This window comes from Montipora capricornis, chromosome 4 (assembly GCF_036669925.1).
Source record: "Montipora capricornis isolate CH-2021 chromosome 4, ASM3666992v2, whole genome shotgun sequence".
Taxonomy (NCBI): Eukaryota; Metazoa; Cnidaria; class Anthozoa; order Scleractinia; family Acroporidae; genus Montipora; species Montipora capricornis.
The window spans coordinates 8,634,113-8,656,612 of record NC_090886.1 but is presented as its reverse complement, the minus strand read 5'-3'; the positions used below and the strand labels follow the sequence as shown (position 1 = coordinate 8,656,612).

The following is a 22,500-nucleotide window of genomic DNA, read 5'->3' as shown; positions in this document are numbered from 1 at the left end:
AGCTGCAACATCAATGCCAACCTGCCGAAGAATAAATCAGCAGCACAAAACACGTGTATCAAATCTTCAGTGGATTTAAACCACTTTGTTTTTTGCATTCCTTTTTCAAAACTACTGTTGTTCCCGTGAGAACCTCTAATTAAACAAGAAACAAGTTAGGCCGAGAATAAGCAAACCACACAGTTTACAAGTTACGTTAGCGAGCTTTGGAAGCTTCCCAGTTTCTCTGCGAAGTGCGATGGCAAAGAGGTAATCCTTGAGCTGGCCAGGCCTGTTTTACCAATATTTACAATCCGATTCGATACACCGAATAATGGTCAGATTGTAGAAGCCTCTTCACATAAAATCTCTCTCTTAACTTATCTTCTGACAAGAAATAACCTACTTCGTCAGCTAATGTTGCCGATCCAACTGGAAATCCAAACTGCTTTGTTAGACTATCCAAAGTCTTTGGACCAACTCCCTCCTTAAAAACAAAGGAGGAAAACAATGAATTCAATTAGGACTGACAATGATGTGAGTATATGATGCTTGTAGCTTTAAAAAGCAACCCCCACCCCACCCCTCCCTGCACCAACCCTATGGAATTCGAAGTTGCAGGAAGGTTAGGTGGTTTAGTTGATTCTTAAACAACATCCATACACCTTTTCCCAAAATGGCCGCCATTTAAATATTCTTCTCTTTTTATTCAAATTAGCCCTTTATATATCGTTCTTAAGATTAAAATTCAAAAAAATATTTTATCTTGAACGAGGCAACAAGGGCCAATTTGTATGCGCATAAATCAGCGGCCATTTTGGAATAACGTGTATTTAAACACGAAGGCGCGCTATATAAGGAGGTCTTCCCTGGGAAGATCGAGGCTCGTTTGTCAGTCACCGTTGACGTGCGCGTTGACGTGTGCGGGACTATAAAAGGCACATGCAAATGATTTATCAATCGACCGTGGACACAACCGAGAGCTCTGTGATAATTTCTTCAATAAAAGAGCCTCTTATGGCAATGTGTCCGTAATATGCTATAAGATGTTATCCGTCGTTCTTTTTTCGAATTCCCAGTCCCATTTTTTTTCGCGCTAGAAATATCTTTTCGGGCTTCCGTCTCTGTGTTGCTGTTTGTTGATCACCATCTTGGATAATAAATCAGTCGTGCTTGAATGAATTCGAACAAAAGCAGTGCGTGAAGCGCTCCCTTTTATCGTGCGTCTTCGTGTTTAAATTTGTTAAAACGATGTTAAAAGATGTTGAAGGCCTGGGGTTGCAAACGGGTTCAACACTTGTCACACTACAAGTGAATTCGAACCTGTAGCTGCGCTTGTTAGTATGGACACGCCATTCAGAGACCGATTATTGCGCACGCGCACACCAAAAATAGGCAACGGCAACGAGAACGTCACAAATTTGCAGATTTAGTGGGCAAATACAATAGCTTTGCGCGCCCTGCACTTGCGTTTTTCACTTGTCCATTTCTGTGCCGTCGTCTGCAAAACAACAACGTGAAAGAGTCAAATAGGCCTTGTTTACGATAGTCGCCATGTTGGTTTTCAACTTGTCATGCAAATTAGCCATATGTTATGCTGGGAGGCAAAGATTGGAAACCAGACGCTCCGTGAGCGTTCCAGTAATTTTTTTTTGAGTAGGGGGAGGGGGAGGGGGGGAGGGGGTGATGTAGACCACTTGAGGGGTTACCCAGACGTCATGCCAGCAATGGCCCTTTGGCTCACGCGTTCACATGTTGAATCATTTTGTAATGTCGTGTGAGGTCTTTTACCTTTTTAAGCTTTGGTAATAAATTCAGTTCAAAGATAACAAAACACGCTCTTAAGTGAAACTCACACATTTCTTCTTTAAAGGGGCTATGTCACTTGAAATGATATAATTCCTTTATTTGGGGTGCAGGGATGGCGCAGTGATGAGAGCACTCGCCTCCCACCAATGTAGCTCGAGTTTAATTCCCAGCCTCGGCGTCACATGTGGGTTGAGTTTGTTGGTTCTCTACTCTGCACCGAGAAGTCTTTCTCCGGGTACTCCGGTTTTCTCATCTCCTGAACATTTGCCTTGACTTCCGTTAATTGTTAATTTCAGTTTACAGTGTCCCCAATTAGTGCTCCAGCACTAGAACGACTAGACACTTAATAAGTTGCTTTCTTTTCCTTTTTTTCCAAAATGCCCAGAAGTAGACTGAAACATTGCAATAACTACTTAAAACTGTTGAACAACATAAAAGAAATACTGCAAACGGAAAGAGAAGCATGGATGGACATAAATGTACAAGATTGAAACGGATCACATTTGGGGTAATCTTGAAAAAAGTCGACCCGACGTTTTTTTAAAATTACAACAAATCGCCTTGATAAAGATCCTTTTTTTCTCAGAATCATTTTGTTTGAGGTGTAACGATAATTTTATCGGTAAGGGACTTCCACATTAGAAGAAGTGGACCTAGCGCGCATGCCGTAGTGCAACAATGTTGTTGCGTGAACGTGGCCAAACGTGCAACATATCGCAACAGGGTGGCAAAACGTATGCAACATGTTGTGCCCAACAATGTTAAAAGATATGGTGTCAAAATGCTGCGAGCGTTTGGCCAGGCCTTAAAACCTCAAATTTGGTCACTTCATGTTGTTGTCTTGCTGACGACGGCAAAGAAATAGACAAAAATGAAAGTATGCAGGTGCAGAGCGTGCAAAACCATTACTTTTACTGACTAAATATGCAAATTTGTGACGTTCTCGTTGCCGTCGCCGTTGTCTTTGCTAAAGCTCCTTAAATGTCAAAAGACGGTGGCAAACAGCTTCAGTTTTAATCAACAGTTGTGACACCAAAAGAAACGTAGAAACAAAGTTTTGACGCTGTTAAACTCATTCAACATATATTCAACGTCGATTCTACATGTTTCAACACGGTAGAAAGGGGTTGGCAAAAGGTTTCGACATTGCTGTTCGACAAATTTGGGAGCTTAAGCACGCGCGTTTTTGAGATGCAGACGGCAACCGGAAGAGAACATTTCGCGTGCCAGGGCAGTGGTGTCTCACAGATTTTTATACTAATCATCTCTAATGAACAAAAGATACTTAGCAATGTAAATGTGGTTGTGTGAAGACAAGTTAAAAGGGAAAACAGCTCACTTCCGTTTGCCGTTCGCGTCTCAAAAACGCGCGTGCTTAAGCTCCCAAATAGCAGGGACGTGGAAGCAAATATTGAAGCCGATTGCGCGAACTTTTGCAGTATTACGGAAGCTAACGCAACACACTGGGGGCAAAAATCAATCCTCAATCCCCAATAGTTTACTGAGACACGTGTCGGCCATCGCGGCCTTGTGACAACATTTACTTAAAGTGCACATAAACTCAAGTATTTTTCGTTCACAACACAAGTCTCCCCATTCAAAGCAAACGTATGTCACCATTGTTACCCGGAATTTCGCTTTTTCTGGGCCGTGCAAGCCACGTAAACTTGGCAGAACTAGCAGTAATTTGAACCCACGACCTTGATGCTGGAGACATGGGTCTTTTCTCGATTTTACGTCACAAACTGCTTTGCATTCCTGTTTTCCAAGAAAACTTGCATTGCAAAGCAGTTTGTGACGTAAAATTGAGAATAGACTCACGCATCTCACATCACGGTCGTGGGTCCAATTTACTGCTGGGTTTGATAACTTTGCGGGTCTTGCCCGGCAGATAAGACGCATTATCATATGGCCCGTACGGCCCCGCGCGCGCTTTCATTGTAAAACTATTGGAAAAATGCCCGTACGAGGGCCGTACGCCTTAGCGCGAGCAGGGCCGGAATAATTTTATGTACTTATTGGCTGAGTGGGAGGGCCAAATATTTTCCGGTAGGGCCCGACCTAAACTCAGTCAATAAGCATTTTATCATATGGGCTCTTTACACTATTTAAGAGCACTCAGAAGATGAAGTTAGGACAAAATAAAAAACAAAAATATGCACAGAAAATTTATCTAATATGTTGTTTGCATTTGCTTTTCTGGGTGTAAATTACTTGGATGTTTAAAAGCGACGAAAACCCCTAAAACTGCATCGCACGGATCAGTACGTGTTCCTAGTAGGGCCGTACGGCTTTTTCCGGCCCTGCTCGCGCTAATGCTTACGGCCCTCTTACTGGCGTTTCTCCCAATAGTTTTTCAATGAAAGCGCGCGCGGGGCAGTACGGGCCATAAACCATACGGCCCTGCTAGGAACACATACTGCTCAGCGCGATGCAATTTTTTGAGGATTTCGTCGCTTTTTAACATGCAAGTTATTTTCAGCCAGAAAAGTAAATGCAAACAACATATTCAATACATTTTCTGTGCAAGTTTTTGTTCCTTGTTGTGTCCAAAATTCATATTCTGAGTGCTCATGAATAGTGTAAAGAGCTCATATGATAAAATGCTTATTGTTCTTTTACGTCCCACAGGATTATGAACATTGTAGGGTTGTGAGACGGGACCTTCGGCTTATCGTCCTTATCCGAGAAGCCTAGAGAGTCTAACCATTTGCAGATGTAATTGCAGTTGCCCAAACAACTGAGCCACCGGTGCGCGGTGGTAAAACATGTTTGCTTTTGGTGGGGAGATTAATATTGTAGACGAAAAATATTTGGGTTTAGGTGCACTTTAAGACAAAGGTGTCTTCTTGTTGACCTCATGGCTACGATGGTAGAACACAAAACAAATAAATGGCGACCACGTTGAAAGCAAGTATTCTTTTAGTATACGATTTCCAACCCGTCTTTATGCAAATCAGAAAACCGTAATGCGACCCCTAGTAACATGAGCGAACAGGCCAGAGTTAAGTCACAGACGATATTCGCTGTTTCGTCAGATACAAGTACAAACACAGCACCTGCAGAAGGGCTACTGCCTCGGCCAGAGTCGGCGCTAAGATTCTTGTTGTGTAAAACCCGGGACCATCCTAAATAAAAAAGGACAAATATACGTGCAGATTTTAATGTAACGAAGCTACAGGTCTCAGTGTAATACCTTTTCCAAAACCTCCGTTTTATGTTCTTTGAAAACGCATTAAAGGCTTACGTCCACACTAGCATTTATGCGGCATTTTCGACCGTCCACACTAGACCACACAAAACAGATAAGAAAACATCCCTTTTCACCACTAGGCTTTGCTCGACCTTACTTCCTCCATACTGGGCATGCTTGAACTGAGTCAATAAAACAGTCCATCATCAAGCAGTGTAGTGTTTCAAATTGAAAATGAACAATTTTTGCGAGTCAAGTGTTTCAAGCAAACAGACTTTGCAAAGGCGATCACCGAATCGAAGTAAGTCCCACTTACCTTGACAACAATCACTGTCTTTCCTTGTTTCAAGCCAACGCTTACCGCAGCAGCTGAAAGGAAAGATTAGGGTTTAAGAAACAGCTACAGTTGTCAATGTCGAAATTCATAATTACATAAATGGGCTAAAACGTGTAGCCCCCATCTCCGCATAGTCTTAATGTATTAGTCAGATGATGACATCTGGAACACAACTGGGCAAAAAGAAAGTTCATTAATACCAGTACATGTTTGAACAATCTTCCACGACAAGCTCCCTAATGGCTCCTTAATGGGCCTTACTCGCGCCTCGGCCATATTGGACATAGACAACAGATTTCATACCCCGAGCTTCGAGTTGAAATGTTTGGGAACGAGTTTCGGTGGGGCAAAACAAAAGTTTTTAATCCCTCGGGACTCAACACGGGAGTCGGGTGATTTGAGGCCCATCAAGTCAAAATTTGATTTATTGGTTCCCAATCCCCTAAGCATTTCAAAAATAGCAAAATGTAGCTCACCAGCAGTATCATGAGAGGTTTTATCTGTAGTTATGATTTCCAAAAGTGGCATTTTCTCCACAGGGGAAAAGTAGTGCATTCCTATAACCTATGAAATAAGGAAATAACATGCATGCCTCAGCTTTTTTGTTTACCACAAGTGAATCAAGCCATCATGCAGGAATGACTTGGTCAAAAACTAAACTTGAACCAAACACGATCTTTGTATCATCCCATTCACTCTCGGGGTTGTCCAAAGAAGACGCTTACCAGCAAAACTCACCATTCTTTTTGTCTTGCATGGTAAGTTCCCCTTATGCACTCTTGGTTAGTATATATTTCTTTTTTTTTTTCTTTTATATTTTACTCCTAACTTGTCAAACACAACTGTCTAGTGCAAAACCCTCTGACACCCCTGCACTCTCTGAACTGGAAGTCATACTGTTTATCCCATTTAAACGACTGAAATGAGGGACATTTCCCATATCACTTAAAGCTGTGATCCTCGCAGTTATGAACGCAATTTTAAAAATTTCATGGAAAAGCCTGAAAATTTCTGGATTTCAACGGGGTTTGAACTTGTGCCTCGTGATACCGGTGCGACGCGCTAACCATAGCAACGAAACTCTAACCGACGCTCTAACCACGAAATTATTAAAATTACGTTCATAACTGCGAGGATCACAGCTTAACGTGATGTCACATCCGCAGTTCAATATATGATTCATTTCATATAATGATTTCATTCGTTGATTTCCCATATCTGTTGTGAGTTGTGAAAGAAATGTAGATATTTGAAGTGCGGTCTATAGACGAAAGAGAGAAACGATCCTCGCACATATCTGGACAATTTAAGCAATTATCTCTAACAGACAAATGAAATTTTTTTCAGGAGTCTATTAGAGACAATTACAATGAATAAGTGCAAGGGTCATTTCTCTCTTTCATATCTGTTATCATCAACAATAGCACTACCATCACAATAAACATGTGGAGGGGAATCTTCTAGGACTTTAAAATACCTTTTCAGGCCTTTTGCTAGCTTCAGCAACCTGTTAAAGAAAAATAATTCAACCACGTGAATTAATAACTAACGGAAATACCGTCGATTGCATCTACCTGTAAATGCAAGGGCACAAAACGTTTTCATCTGCTCAGCAAGTGCCAAACTTTGGATTTTTCCCGCCCAAATAAGAAAATTACCTTGACCGTTGTTCACTTAGTTCAGCACAGATGAATCAGAGAAAATCGCCACAGAAATAACGGAGAGCCAAAAATACGGAGGATTTTCTCGGAAAAGTTGATGAAGACTCGTATATGCCAGTCAATTATAAAGCAACGGCTTCACATTTACAGCGAGCGAAAACAACGAACGATCAAGGCAATTTTTCTCATTTGGGTAAGATCATTTCAAAGTTTGTCCCCGTGCGTTCACAGATAATAAAAATGTTTCGAAGTTTACTTACTTTCTTACTTTCTTAACAGAGGTGACGACATTGTGTCACCGTTGCTATAGCATCAGTTGACAAAAATGGGCGTTTTCTCCACCAAAAAAAAAACACTTCATCTAAGTAGTCTATTTAGAACTAACTTCCAACATTACTCATCATAAAAATAACTCAAAGCTTCAATGTTTAGCAGAGGTTAGCGATAAAACACAATGTCAAAAGGGCACCATCGAAACAATTTTGCTAGCGGATCTCATTCAAAACTGAGTAGAAATCAGAACTTCGAAATTCAACTCAGAAGAGCGACTTCAATGACAGTCACAACGATAAGGAATGATTTTTTTACAAGAAGAGCTAGCCTTATTAAATTTTGGACAATTTTTGGGAATACCCAGAGCCTAGTCTTTTTAATCCATCTCTTTCCTACCCACAGCGACAAAAAAATAATTTGTTAGCATTCAATTTTATCAACACTACAATGTTTTTTTCGGAGTAAACAAGTGTATGACTGCCTCTTATTTTGTTGTGTTCACAGCACCTTGTGAATAGGAAGTGCTGAAGTGTTGGATGCAAACACACAATGTTCTGGGATGACCTAAAAAATACAAGAAATACACGAGGTCAATTTATGAGTGTCGAGAACATGCAACAAGCCATATTAGCAAAAACCTGACCCTAATGTAACCCTATTAAATGCAGTTTAACTGAGTTAACAACTACTAGGCGCGACTGCAGGCAATTGTTGTCAGTGGTTTCGTTATATTAGCCCATGCGTTAGATTCCTCGTGCTTTGCACTGTACTGCTTATTCATCGGTGTGGCGGGAAGAAGGAGCATTTTGTGTGGAGCGTTTAGCGGTTTTTTTTCTTTCTTAATGCTGAAACTAAATAAATAACACGTGAATCACACACTTAATTCGAAGGCTCCCCATTTGGATTTATTTATTGTAAAATTTCTTTACTTTCTAAATCTATTTACTATGTACAAAAATGATTGACCTTATGAATAAATCGCATGAGAATCTCTGCAATTCAAAAAAATGAAATGCGAAATACATAAATAACAGTAGTAAATAGGCAACAGGCCATTTCCGAGTTCATGTCTGCCTCCTCTTCAAAGCGAGTCTGAGTGCGAAGTTTTATGAATGAAAACTAATTTTCATAAGAAAAACTTCGCACTTAGACTCCCTTTGAAGACAACGCAGTCTTGAACTCAGAAATGGCCTATTTTCTGACCTCCTCTATTTCTTTAATGACTTTGTGCTTGAGGTTAAGATCTTCAAAGACAGCTTCAATGATCATGTCTACTTTGCCAAAGTTCTGAATTTATAACAAACCCCAAAGGGAAAAGAATTAATACCAGAAAGTAAATTAATTTTTTAATAACATAAACCTGAAAAATAGTTTGGTTTTCAACAAGTGTCAAATGCAACTGGATTTGTTTATTGTGTTGCTTGGTAACTGCCTTAAAAATTAAGCGCAACATTCTTAGCCAATAACAGACAAAAGAAAATTATTTGTTTTGTTGTACTTAGTTCTAGCTGGATGTATTTGCTGACATTATCAGTAGCAGAACTATGAATGCGTCATTTTCACATCACACAATTAAAAATCCCCGATTCATTGCTAGTTAACAATAATAATAATTATTATTTTCTGGCCCTTGCTATTAGTTTTTAATTAACAATAAACTCATATTCGTAAATAATGAAAACTTGAGATATGATCCTGTTAGAGCGAAAGTAATAATTAGCGAATTGCTTTGGTTTATGATTACTTCACTCAGTGACTGGTTCAAAAGTCTCACTGCCATTTTTTCACCCAATCAGAAGTGAAACCAAAACCAGTCATGACTCGCGCGTGCACATGTTCCCGCGCTTTGTGTCGGCCATGTGTAATTACTTCGAGTTTTGATTGGTTTACTGGATTGTCTCCGTCCTTTTTTATTGGCCAAAGTAATTACTTTGGTCACTCGATTGGCTCTAAAAGCCCCTAAATTTTTCAGGTCATTTAATGGTGCAGATAAGTGTGAGGATCATTTCTCACTTTCGTCGATAACCTACACTTCAAACGTAAACGTTTATTTTATCGAGTCTTTTCATGGGAACACAAGAGCCCAACAAATTGACCTGCTCCCAACTGAGTTGCTTATTCCGTAAGTAACTTTGAATCGTGTTCAATCTTACGATGTCACGAACCTTACACGGAAAATTAGGTGAAGTTGCGAAGTTCAATCTGGTAGAAGTTAGAAGTTCATTTCAAAGTTCGCAATTTGGTTGTCTAATTCGCTGCGTAATTGGCTACTTTGTAAGCTAGTATCCAGTTTCCCAACGAACTCGGCAATGTGGCACGATAAAGTCATGTGAAATTCACTGTGGTCTGTAATAAACAATTATTTGTTATTTTCTCATTACAGCTGTATTAAGGCCCGTTTTAAACGTCGCATTTAAACGTCACATGCAAATGAGAACAATCTATTGTTTTTGCTCTTTTGCATTAGATTCGGCAAATGTAAAATGCGACGTTTAAAACGGGCCTAACTTTCTATTTCATCGGTTAATTCATTGCTTATTAAAGGCAACCTCCACTTCAAATAAAAAATAACTTTAGATCACAGGAAATAACCTTTACAGTCAAATCAGTCTAAATTTGTTTCAAAGAATGCGTTTGTGTCCAAAACAAATAAGTTTTAGAATCGCCTATTTTTGTTTCCAAATTTCGTGGGCGCCGCAATCTTGAATAATTGCGACGTGCTACGGTTGCCAATTGTTATTACACAAAAGCTCTTTGTGTCAGAACAACCGTAGCACGTCACATTAGGGAGCTTAAGATTTTGAGACGGCGACGGCAACAACAACGCTGCAAAACAATGATATCATTGGTTAAAAGAGCATAAATAATCGTGCTGCACGTGCAGCGCGGATTTTAGCACGTATTCTTGATGTTCCCTGCATAAGGAGGACGTGAAATTACCCAATTTGAGGTTTTGACGCCAACGTGAGCATGCTAAAGAGAATCTTTCATTCTCTCTTTTCACTTTGTAACTGCTCGTATTAATTTATTTTTACGATACTTCGCCCAAATTGTAAGAAGTGAACGGGATAGAATAACCGCGAAAGAATTATGATAAAGCAAAGTGATATTTTGAGGTGACGTTTTCATTGAAGTCGCCGTCGTAGATCTTAAGGTCCCTAATTATTCAAGATGGCGGCGCCCGCGAAATGTAAAAGTAAATATTGGCGCTTTTAAAATCCACTTTTCCTGACATTTGTATGTAAACATAATTTCCTTCGGTTTAAACGTATTCTGTAGTAAGAGTGGAGGTTCCCTTTAAAGATGAGTATTTTACTACCTTAAAGTCTAACTGTCCTGACAAATTAGACATTGTGTGGTCCCTTTCAAATCTATAACAAAATAAAACAGAGATAACTGGTGGACTTCCTGTATATACAGCGATCAACTGACGAGGCCATCAGTGAAACTAGTTTTAAATCAAATGTAAATTAGTGTGTTGAAAGTAGATCAAAAATAGGTTTTTCCTGATTAAGTGACGTTTAGTAATACTTTCTTGACTTCGTTAAGCGAACGAAACGAATTTCCTCAAAAGTCACTAAAATTATTTTCATAATTTGCTGAAAATTATTGTTTGCTAATTATTGTTTCAAACTGTTAAAGTACCAAGAAAAACATTATTAGTGAACACATCAGTGAACACATTTGTGATATTTGTAAGAAAACGAGCGGTAAGGTTGGGGTATTATTGAGACTACGTAACCTAATCCCATGGTCCGCAAAGTTACAGCTGTACAAATCCAATATTTTGCCCTACTTAACATTTTGTGATGTCGTATGGCACTTTCAAATCATCCGATAAGAAGAAAATGGAGCTAATTCAAGAGCGCGGACTCAGGGCAGTCTTTAAATCCAAATCGAAGACCTACAGTGAGCTTCTAACAAGAGTAAGTCTGCCAAGTCTGTATCAACAACGGTTACAGAACATCTCAATTTTAAGGTAAAAAACGGACTTGTGCCCACTTATAAAACAGAAATATTCACTACTACCCCGAAACAGTATATATCTGAGGAACGCTGATTTTAAATTGCAAGTTTTCGCACCGTGCATTATGGAAAGCATTCTTTACGATATGTTGGGCCCCATCTTTGGAACAAATTAGACAAAACTGAGAGAGAAGCCAAAAGTTTTAAAAACAGTATTAGGAGTAACGACTTATCACACTCAATAGATAATTGTAAGAATTCAGTGTGATGTATGCTGCTAGGCCGCTTTAAATTTTACATTTTATACACATTTGATATCTTTTAAGCTTTTTAAATCTTACCAAGTTCCTATATTTCATTTATTCATATATTTATCTATTTATTTATTTATTTCATACATTATTCATTAAATTGTAAATAATTTTAACTTATACTTTATTGTGTAAATAATGTCCCCAATTAGTTTTTCTTAAGCTAAATACTATTGACACTTAAAGTCCTTCATTTATTCATTCTCATTGCAAATATCATTGACAGGCTGTCTTAAATTAAGTTCTTTGTCCCTAGTGTTCCTTCACCTAGTGCTTGATTTTAATATTGCTGGCACACTCCTTTGTTAGATCCACCATCCAACATTGTTTATAATGAACAGTAAGGAACAAAAAATTAGATAAGGAATGTATTGTGACATGGCTTCAGCCATTACTTACGATGTCATAGCCTTCTTCTTTACACGGCTATTCAACCTGTTGAAGAATGCACAAAAATTATTTGTTAAAATTAACCTGGTACCATACAAGTAATCTTTTAAGTGCCGAGGTATCTGTATTTTCCCATTAAAGGTTTTCCGGCTGTGCAAAGAGACTATTCTGACAAATAAAACAACACATTAAGTAATAGCAGGTTTTAAACAATAAAAATCCAGCGCCTTAACCTTTATAAGTCCTGAGAGCGAGACTTACAGATTTTACTCTGAACAAAATGATATACGAAATGAATCATATATTGAACTGCGGATATGAAACCAAGTGAAGCTATGATCCTAGCAGTTAAGTACGTTGTGAACGCAATTTTAGCAAGTGCGTAGGGAAGAGTGAAAAATTCAGGACTTCAACAGGGTTTGAACCTGTGATCTCGCGATGCCGGTGAGACGCTTTAACCAACTGAGCTATGAAGCCAGTGATGTTGGGAGCTGGTCATTTGCGGGTTCATAAACTCCCGTGATGAATGAATCAATGAACGAAATGATGCGTGTGCACATTTTCCGGCGTTTTGTGTCGGCTACGTGTGTAATCACTTCGAGTTTTGATTGGTTTACTGGATTGTCTCCGTCCTTTTTGATTGGTCGAAGTTATTAGTTTGGTCTTGGTTTTACGACACTCGATTGAAACTCGCTGTAAAACACGTGAGGAAATCACTCTTGGTTTCAATACACGTAAACCATACACTTGCTTCATACCCTTTATAAATTTGTTCCTGTCCACGAGTGAGACCTTCCAGAATGTTGTCTTTCATTATCACATTTTGGCCCTTCTGAAGACTGACCTGTTAACAAAGAAATTATTGAATGTGGAGAAATTTCACCTCCTTAAGCGTTGCGCCTGTAAGAGGAGTGGAGATTTGTGCGCTTTAATGATCCTGGGAGCTATATCAGTGGGGACCTCGGTCCCTGATGGGTTCAACCCTGCTGGGCAGGTTCCAGGTGAAAAGCCAGACAAATTGCAATGCCTGAACCTCCAGGTTGGGGGTTGAGCGATGGGCTGATGACCCATCCTCATAAAACATCTATCATTACTGAAACCAGACACGCTTTTCACGACAGTTATGGGCAGGAAGAAGAGGTGAGCCAGGTACCCCCAGATAATGAAATTCGTTTTGCGGACCACCAGGGCAATATGGCATCGGCGGGTGAAAGCGATACAGAAGCCCGTCGATCGAAGAAGTCACTAATAACACCCAAGGAAATACTTAACATCGGTAAATGGAATGTACGTACAATGTACGCAATAGGTAAGTCAGCACAAGTCGCCAAAGAGATGAGAGAATACTCCATTGACAAACTAGGAGTTACTATGTGCCATCCTCGATAATGGGCAAACATCAGACTGGTTCAACGTTCAAACAGGAGTCAAGCAAGGTTGTTTAATGTCCGGTTTCCTCTTTTTATTAGCAATCGACTGGGTCATGCGCCAAACAACTGATCAATCTAACACCGGAATAAGGAGGAGGCTGATGGAGCAATTAGAAGATTTTTACTTTGCAGACGATATCGCTCTTGTCTCCACAACCATAAATCAGATGCAGAGGAAAACAACTAAGCTTGCAGAAAGAAGAAGACAGAAATCCTGCAGAGGAAAGGAGAAGATCAAGTTTCCCGATGGCGAAAAGATCAAAGAGGTGCAATAGTGAGTAACGAAGGAGCTGCATGCAGATAAGGATAACAGATTGGGAAAGGCGAAGGTCTCATTTGGCAAGCTGAGAAAGATCTGGAGCTCGAAGCAGTACAGTAGGAAAGTTAAGATCAGATTGTATGAGACGTTAGTCAAACCAGTACTGTTGTACGGATGAGAGACCTGGAATATTAACGTTGCGGAAAATGAAAGACTACATTCAGTCCAATTTAAGGGCCTCGAGAGGATCATGGGGATATATTGGCCATACGTAGTCTCTGCTGCAAAGCTAAATAAGCTTTGTGGCTGCGATGGATTAGAACGGCGGTAAAGAAGAGAAGATGGATATAGCTTGGACATGTGCTGCGAATGAACAACTGCTGTTGCGCAGTGACGTTGCTGAGCAACGTCAATGCGCAACAGCACTGACCTGGGCACCTGTTGATAAGCGCAAAGTAGGTCGCCCCAAAACAACTTGGCGCAGAACAGTTGAGAAAGAAAGATCGGACGCAGGCTGGAGGTCGTGGAAGCAAGCAAGAGCTTGTGCAAAGGATAGGGGCACTTGGAGAAAACGTGTGGAGGCCTTATGCGCAACAGAGCGCGAAGTGGCGAGGTGACGTGAGGTGGAGAAATTTCAACGTCTGAAATGAAGGCCATGTTTACTTCGGAAAAAGACTATTTCAAATAAACAAGCAAACTTTCATTCTGAGAGGTAAAATCATACAATGTATCAATGTTGACGCAGTAGACCTTTAAAATTCTTTTTGAGGCCAGCACTCGACACAAAGTCAGACTATTCTGTGTACAGCAGTTGTCACATAATTTATACAGACTGTTCAACGTTTACAAGAGTCAAAAAAGAATTTTCCCCACACGTCCTGACTTCTCCCTTTGTATTTTATTATTTTTTTACTAATACAAAAAATAAAAATAAAATGCAAAACTATGTCCTCCCGTTCACTAAAGTTTTGTACTTCAAAGCATTTGGCTGACTGAGATTTTTTTTTAGTACGGAACACTCTTGAACTGCAGTGTATCTAGGAACATGTTCAAGTTTGTTTTAATTCAACCTTGTTAAACAAATCACGCCACTTAGTTTTTCACAAAGTTCAGGAAATACTATTCCATGTGCACTGGCCTCCTCGCGTTCCAATATTGTTCTGTAACAGGTCTCGGGACAAGGGCCTGAAATGAATTCTCACCTGTGCTATGCCAGCACCCATAAGACCAGCGCCAATGACAGCAACAGTGCTTTGAACACAAGACAAAAAAATTAATATGAGAAACTAAAAACCCTGTCAAAAACCCCTGAGATTAAATAGAGGAATTCTTGAATGAGCATGTTAACAAGGGAGGAATTTGCATTGATTTCAGAAACTTGCTCTAGAAAGACCTCTGAAATTTATAACATGTATTTCTATCTTAAGAGCTACATTTAAATTTTCCCAAAATACATGTTACGATGGCCACTTCTCAGCTTTAATGGCTCACAATTTTTCACATGGCTGAAAGATAAAAATCTCTGCAGAACTCCTGCATAGTCCTGGCACGTAATTGTTTCGCAAAAAAAAGTACCACATGACAGCATGACATATCCCACATGACTTCCCAATGCTCAACCAACTGAGACACCGGTGCTCGGTTGGGGACGAAGTTCCCAGTGTTGTGGTTGTCCTCTGTGAGTATGCCCCTTCCAGCAGAAGTGGCCGGCTTGGCGTAATGTCTCTAAAAAGGCTTGTGGTGTATGAGGCCACCTAAGCAAAAACAGCTACAAGTCAATAAGACTTTGCCGAGTTCTGGGACATGTAGATGTACATGTAGATCACTACTTCCTTTGGGAGCAAGAAAGTTTCATTCATAGGTAAGTTTTGGTACAATTTAAAATTGTTTTCCTCATGATCAAAAGGCCAAATGTCTCACTCAACAGGCTTTTGTGGAGCTCCGTATGGATTCTTCTTGCATTCTGTCTGACCAAAGAACAGACCCATCAGGGCTTTAGCTTCGCTTGTCTGACTTAGTTCACCAAATTCCTGAATAAAAAAACAAACATTCTTTCTGTTTCATACTGTAGAAAATAGAGCCGTTTAATATTCAGACAGACATCACTTGTTGTATGAACCTTGGATGAATTTCAGCTTTGGTGGTAATACAACAGCAGAGGATGTGAATATGAAGAGGATGTGTATATATAGATTATCAAAGACACAGTTATTTGATCTGCAGAGAGAAGTTAAGATTTTGGATCTTTACAGTTGTAAATGCAACTAAAGCCATGTGTTCAAATCATGTTTAAGGGCCCACAGATGGATTTTTCGACGTTGCTAAGGAAGTGAAATGTTACTTCCAGTGACTAACATCATCATATCATGAGCTTACCAGAAAACCCAATCACCGTACGAACTGTTGTTTGCACAGAAGGTTTTTCCTTGCCCCTTCCTCGCACTTGTTCTCAGATCAACCGTGCATGCGCAAACGAACAGACTTCCGGTTTGAGAAAAAGCTAAATTTCCGACGGTGTTTAAATTGAATTGATTTTGGTAAAATGACACGTTTCACCCCCAAATACAGAATATAGCTAAGCACTGAGTTTTTCATATCACCCTTTTTGAAAATGTTATGGGTATTTCAGTATCGTTTATCTCTTTAAAAAGAACATTTTTCAAAATAAAAAGGAAACCACGCTTGGCTGGATGGAAAAACGAATACAAATTATCAAACCACTGAGTAAATACCCAAATTGTGTAGCATGTAGACAAATTTAGAATTTTAGGGTCATTTGTTTTTGGAAACTGACCAAAATAATGCCAAATTCTCTCAAATTACTTATAATAACCATTACATCCTTAGCAACACACCCCAAAAAACACGTCAGTAGGCCCTTAAGTCTCTTAGTATTCCATAACTGCAATATTATTACAGTACCACAGAGGGGGTTTTAAAGTTCCAAAACCTGAAAAAATTGCATTTAATACTGAAACACAGCCACGCCATGCTAGAGGTCTTGCTTTTAACTGTCATTTATAAAGATAATAGGACGATAAAGTACTTGTATGTGAGTGCATGAGTACTGTTTCCATCCCCATTAGCAACAAAAAAATTCACCTCTGCTTCTTTCTTGAAGCCTTTTTGTCGTCCTTCTTCTAATCCACTCCTAACAACCTGACAAACAATAATAACAATAAATTGTTATGGAAATTGGTACTAAATGCTAACTTCGTACACTAGTATGCCACCAGGAGTACGTGTAGTTGTCGTTGAAGTGTAAAAACCCACCATTTTATTAATGGCACCCTCGTGGGATTTCAGGTTTCAACAAAACAAATACGTTGGGTTTGGTATTCTCTACTCTGCTCCAGGGGGTTTGTCTGTAGCCTGAATCATCATCTTAGTGTCTTTCCAAAATGATTTAATTTCGTAAAAAAGGTTCATTGTGGTGAAGTGCAATAATCATAAAGTATTCTCGTTTGTCTCACGATGTGGTCATTTGTGATGTAGATCGCGACGTTTCGACTGCATGCTGCTAGTCTTCATCAGGTGATGATGTCGACTGGTTACGCGTCACCTTTAAGCAGGATGCTCTGCTGTGATTGGTTGGTTTTCAGCAGCTGTGATTGGTGCATTTCGATTATGATTTAGTTTGATTTGAACTGTCATGGATTAGGAGTAGGGGGTGGAAACCCTAATCAATTTTGCTGCAAATAATTAGCAATGTGTCTCTTCTTCCATGCTAGCCTTGGGAATCCACTGTGGGAAGGTACATGTAATAGTACTGTCTTATCCTCCCATCCAAGGTCAGGGGTATAAGTTTCAGTAAACCATGGGAAGCCACATTGATAGTGGAATCACGTACATGTAATGGCAGATGAATGCTCATGACCAAGGTAGAGGGGTGTACCGTTGGAATCTGCAGCTTCTTTTATTTGCCCCCAAAAGCCTTGTCACATCATGTTGGGAACAGTTTTCTGGCTAGTTCATGCAGAACTACCGGTATGTATATTGTAAGCAAGAGACTTTCAGTTTAAAACTAGGAGAGGTACAATTTGTACCAGCGATGTAATTCAGACCATTCAAGACGTTTTCAGCAGGGGGATATTGTCCACACACCAAGTCTACAGCTGGGCAAACAGAGCTCACAGTGCAACAACTGCTACTTAAACTTACATCAAGAATTCTTAATGGGGCTGGATACAAACCACCGGTTTGCTTCATAACCTGAAAAAAAAATGATGTTTTATGTTCAGCAATCATTTAAATATAATTGCTTCCACCATGTTTGTTGACAGCTCAGTTACTCTCCTTTTTCAACTTCTTCCTAATAAGATCCCATTCACCCACCCCACCCCCTCGGCTTGACGTTAAACAGAGCACTGGCCTAGTCACTGATCTACTAAAGGGGCTGGACAATTCTTTTCATTATTCATGATGATCAGGCCTATGACAGTGACATTACTGACAATGATTTCCTTGATTGATGTTGATGATGGTGTCGACATGGTGACAAGTCTACAATGGTGAGAGCAGCTGTACAGTACAGAAACTCTTTGTGTTAAGGAGCTTAAATGATGAATAAGCATATGTGGAGGACAAGAATAGCCCAGAGATTGAAGGGAACCTTGCTATAGGAAGAAAGTAAAAAAAGTTGACCAGGATCGAATGACTCATGTCAACCAATAGGGGTTCAAGCCACCATGATCATTGCAATTTAATCATGGGGACTTGAATCCTTGTTGCAATGTCTCAGGGGTTTCAATACCATTAACCCATTGATGCCTGAGAGTGACACTTAATAGATTTTGCTCTGTCTAACGCCAGATGATTTTAATGGAGGCGTCCCAGGGCGTTTGAGGTGTGAATGGGTTTTATTGAAGTCAGCAGATGGCTTCAGTAGAGTAGTGGACTGTATCAGCAAGGCACCTAAATGTAAGGGGTGTCTGTAGACATGCCATTTTTAAAGGAGTCTGAGCTGGGCAGACAAGACTCTTTTCATTTGTTTTACACTGTATTTGTATAGTTTATTATGACAGTTATGTAAATTTAATGTCTTTTAATAGATGTTTTCTTGTATTTGGCTTGCCCTGCCTCGATTGGGTTTTTGTAGCTATTTCCAGGGTGAGCCATCCACTATGATAATCATATTTAGCTATAATTTGTAAATAAAATTGTTGTTGTTGTTGTTGTAGAATGCTCCCAAATGCCAAATTTCAAAAAGAAAATTCATATTGATGATCACTGTTTACTTGACTTCACATTGTCAATGTCCAAATGAGTTTCAATCTTAGGTATGGAAGAATCTGCCTTTATTTTTCTCAATTTAAGGAAAAAAGTAGCCCACTTCTCTGAGTGAAGTAGCCCGCAAAAAGAGTCCATACTTGTAACCACTGCATGATGTTATGACAATGCCATTTGATAAAAACGATTATTCTGATGATGTTATTGATGGTGATCAGAATGTTGATAACATAATTATTTAAAGTGTCACATAATACTTTTTCTAATAATCACGATTTTAACACAGGACTGCAGACAGACTTACTGTTTCTTTTGCTTTCTTGAAAACAAAGTTGCGTCCAAAGTTTGTCTCGGTTGTAATTTTGTACTGTAAGTCTGAAATAAAAAGTTAAAGGAAGAAACGGCATTTACTATTAGCCCATTGACTCCTGGAATTGAGCCTTACATGTAACAGATTTTCCTCTGTCTAACGCCATAAGATTTCACTCATCAACTGCGGGCGTCCTAGGGCATAAGAGGGGTCAATGGGTGAACTTGTACCTCCTTTCTGGCAAAAATATTTTTATCTTGTCAAACCATCTTCATTATAATAAATACTGGTATATTGGTATGATGCAAAGGTCTGAATCTTTTAAGGAGGGTTTCTTTGCGACTAAGATTTGATGCGGTTGAAAACTCAATGGGGTTTTAATTTGAAAAGAACGTGGATGGAAACAATAGCCCTTTTTGCAGATACGGCAGCCATTTTGTTTTCTATTGTTTCAAAAGACATTATGGGATGCTCAGGGGGCAAGTTAATATGTATTTGCCCCCTGGGCATCCCATAATATCTATATGAAACAATAGAAATCAACATGGCCGCCGTATCGGTGAAAAGGTCTGTAAGCACAAACTATGTCAGGTTAACACAGTTAACTTTTTGATTGAGACTAAGTTTTTTCTTATTGATATGCATAATTGATATGAGGCAGAATGGAAGTATCTTTCAAGAGCTGCTACACATAATTTGCACTTTTTTTCCAATGCCAAAACAGTTCCTCTGCTTTTTGATGATTGTCGATCTTGGATCATCGGTCATGCTTAGATAAATTAACATAAAAGCAGAAGGCAAAGTGCCTTTTTCTAAAGCGAGTCTTCGTGTTTCATTACAATTAACAATACAGAAAATAAAATAAAGTACAGTGTATCATTAGAGCACCTTTCATGTTTCCCCAAGAACGTGACCGATCAGGTTTTAGAGATCCACTTGCCAAATTTCTGAGAATGCAAAAAAAGTAAGTTGAAAGATGAAAGAAAGCAAGAAAGAAATGAAACTTTATTTACATGTGTTTATTTTTAATACGATGTAAGGGAGAGATACCAGAGGTTATCCCTTTCGAGGGAATCTGCCCGGATCTTAATAACTGAGAGTCAATTTTGATGAGGGAGGAAAACCGGAGTACCACCCCGAGAAAAACCCTCTGATATCAACACGTACATGTAAGTGAAATTAATGAGTATATGCCACTATCCAACAGACTTTATGGTGTGTACCTAGTCACTGAACAAAGTTTTTATGATGTTTACTGATCAGCATATGAGAATTTGATTGACAAAGAACCACGGTAGGGTTCAACTCAACATTGCACAAACTTGAGATGCACTACGTTATTACATGACTACTAGCTCCGTGAGTGGGCCGGAGACGAACCAAATCCCACACTGTCATTGGCTACCTGAGCGGGCAAGATGGAAGCTCTGGATTTCTCGCTTGGTCCCGCAAGATCAAAGATCATTTTGTGGTGTTTTATCCCATGTGATAAATCCTTCATTTACCAAGCTTGTTTGGTCAAGATGCGCTGGATATTGACCTCATCCTTTTTTTCGTGTTTATGGACAGAGACGAACATGCCAAAAAAAAAGAACTCAGCCAGTATCCACACAATCATGTCATCTTAACCTCACGGTTGGTCAATAACCAGAACCATTCCTAAGTTCATAGCACTTTATGGACCTTTAAGATGCTGCAATAATAATTATTGTGAAGCAAACTAGTTAAAGAGAGATTAAATAAAATCAAAATTTACACATAGTATTCGAATTATTTGACCTTAAATTTTAATTTTTTTTAAAGTTATGCTAAAATGAGTTTTAGCAACATACTTGGCTGTTTGGACTGCAATTTCTTCAAGATACTGTAAGGTGTTCTCTGCGGGTTGCTTTAAACCAGGACCTACAAGAAAAAGGAGAAGAAAATAATAGCAAGTACAAGTGTTGACACAACAGTGAATCCTTTATAGCTCATGGATTGATCCATGAACTACAAATTTTCCACTCACGTACGTTCTTGTTGTGATGCAAAAATTTATGGCAAAACTGTGTTGAATGAAGAAATGCCTGTCAACAAATACAGTGTACCAGAAAACGATCAATCATAATGTCAAAGTTGATTTTTCTTACAGTGTTGTTTTATGGCTCAATCGAGGAGTTGGTAATTTACACTACTCTTACATGTACGTACCAAGAGCTAGCCCCCCACTCTCAAACATACTCCACGGCCTCTGCTGTTGTCTTCATACTAATACAACCACCTTCCCAAACTTTGAGGCAACCTTTTTTGATGCTGTGGTTCCTTTTGTTAATTAACAAAGCTACATGTTACCAGCCACCAATTTATGAATGGGTTTTATATTCAAGATAAACCCACCAAGTGGTTTGACAAGTCCATCGACAAGACCCATTCTTTTAGCTTTGCCTGCTTTAATATTCTTTCCTGTCAGCATCATATCCAGAGAATCAGGAAGGCCAACCTAAAAGTAATGAAAAACAGAATACCACCAACAATGTTAATTTGCTGACAACACAACGTGCATCATACAGCTTCAAGAAGGATGCTGTATTCACACAATGTAGTTGTCAAAAGTAGTCACTACAGTTATTGTGAAAATAATCACCACTGGCTGTTGTCTTTGCTGGCTAATTATACATCTTTTGCACATACAGTAAACTCAGAAATACATCAGAATTAAATACAAACACAGCTAAATAAAACAGCATTGAAAAAATGATGCAATGAGTTACATTGGCAAAAGTAGCAAGGTTCCGCCAAAAATCACGACCAACTTTGTGGTTTTTTCTGTTGCGCATTTCAGCTTGACATGGCTCCCAGTGTGTGTGAGAAGATAACTTATTTCTGGCCTATACATGTAGATGCCTCTCCTTTTCAAAGACATGTACAATGTACAGCTGCATAAAAAGCATGGAGAAGCCTTCTGACAACCCTAATGTTAAAGTACAATGAACATAAACTTGTTTGGGACTGTACTGGAGAATATTGACCCTTGGTTCTCAAATGAACCTTGACAATACTTTCCCGACCTGGGATCAATATTTTTCAGTACAGTCCAAGGCAAGTAAAGTATTGCTGCAAAAGAATAGGGATAAATAATTATAATGATAAAGGAAAGGGACCAGTGTTCACACAGTTACATACATGTGTAAAAATAAATTATTCTTACAAGTGAGGGAAGCCTTTGAGTTCCTCCTGCACCTGGTAGAAGACCTAACATGACCTCTGGGGCTCCAAGGACAGTGGAAGAGTTATCAACGGCAACTCTGTAGTGACAGCTCAAGGCAAGCTGGTGAGTAAAACAACAGAGGATCAATTATTTCTTTAACAAACCA

The 22,500-nt window shown here is 39.3% G+C and overlaps 1 protein-coding gene across 1 annotated transcript in view; it reads right to left on the bottom strand.

Moving 5' to 3' along the window:
- Positions 1-22,500, bottom strand: part of LOC138045464 (trifunctional enzyme subunit alpha, mitochondrial-like) — a 44,313-nt gene that overhangs the window by 9,166 nt on the left and 12,647 nt on the right. The window contains exons 9-28 of the mRNA XM_068891978.1: positions 22,335-22,454; positions 21,524-21,626; positions 20,980-21,049; positions 20,036-20,094; positions 19,142-19,212; positions 17,770-17,820; positions 16,711-16,767; positions 15,529-15,638; positions 14,811-14,859; positions 12,678-12,763; positions 11,929-11,964; positions 10,572-10,623; positions 8,456-8,539; positions 7,760-7,816; positions 6,796-6,825; positions 5,795-5,882; positions 5,298-5,350; positions 4,848-4,916; positions 386-466; positions 1-21 (exon numbers count right to left, since the gene is read on the bottom strand). The exon at positions 1-21 is cut by the window's left edge and continues 38 nt beyond it. Coding sequence (XP_068748079.1) covers positions 1-21; positions 386-466; positions 4,848-4,916; positions 5,298-5,350; positions 5,795-5,882; positions 6,796-6,825; positions 7,760-7,816; positions 8,456-8,539; positions 10,572-10,623; positions 11,929-11,964; positions 12,678-12,763; positions 14,811-14,859; positions 15,529-15,638; positions 16,711-16,767; positions 17,770-17,820; positions 19,142-19,212; positions 20,036-20,094; positions 20,980-21,049; positions 21,524-21,626; positions 22,335-22,454 — 1,347 coding nt within the window. The remainder of the gene's footprint in view (positions 22-385; positions 467-4,847; positions 4,917-5,297; positions 5,351-5,794; positions 5,883-6,795; positions 6,826-7,759; positions 7,817-8,455; positions 8,540-10,571; positions 10,624-11,928; positions 11,965-12,677; positions 12,764-14,810; positions 14,860-15,528; positions 15,639-16,710; positions 16,768-17,769; positions 17,821-19,141; positions 19,213-20,035; positions 20,095-20,979; positions 21,050-21,523; positions 21,627-22,334; positions 22,455-22,500) is intronic.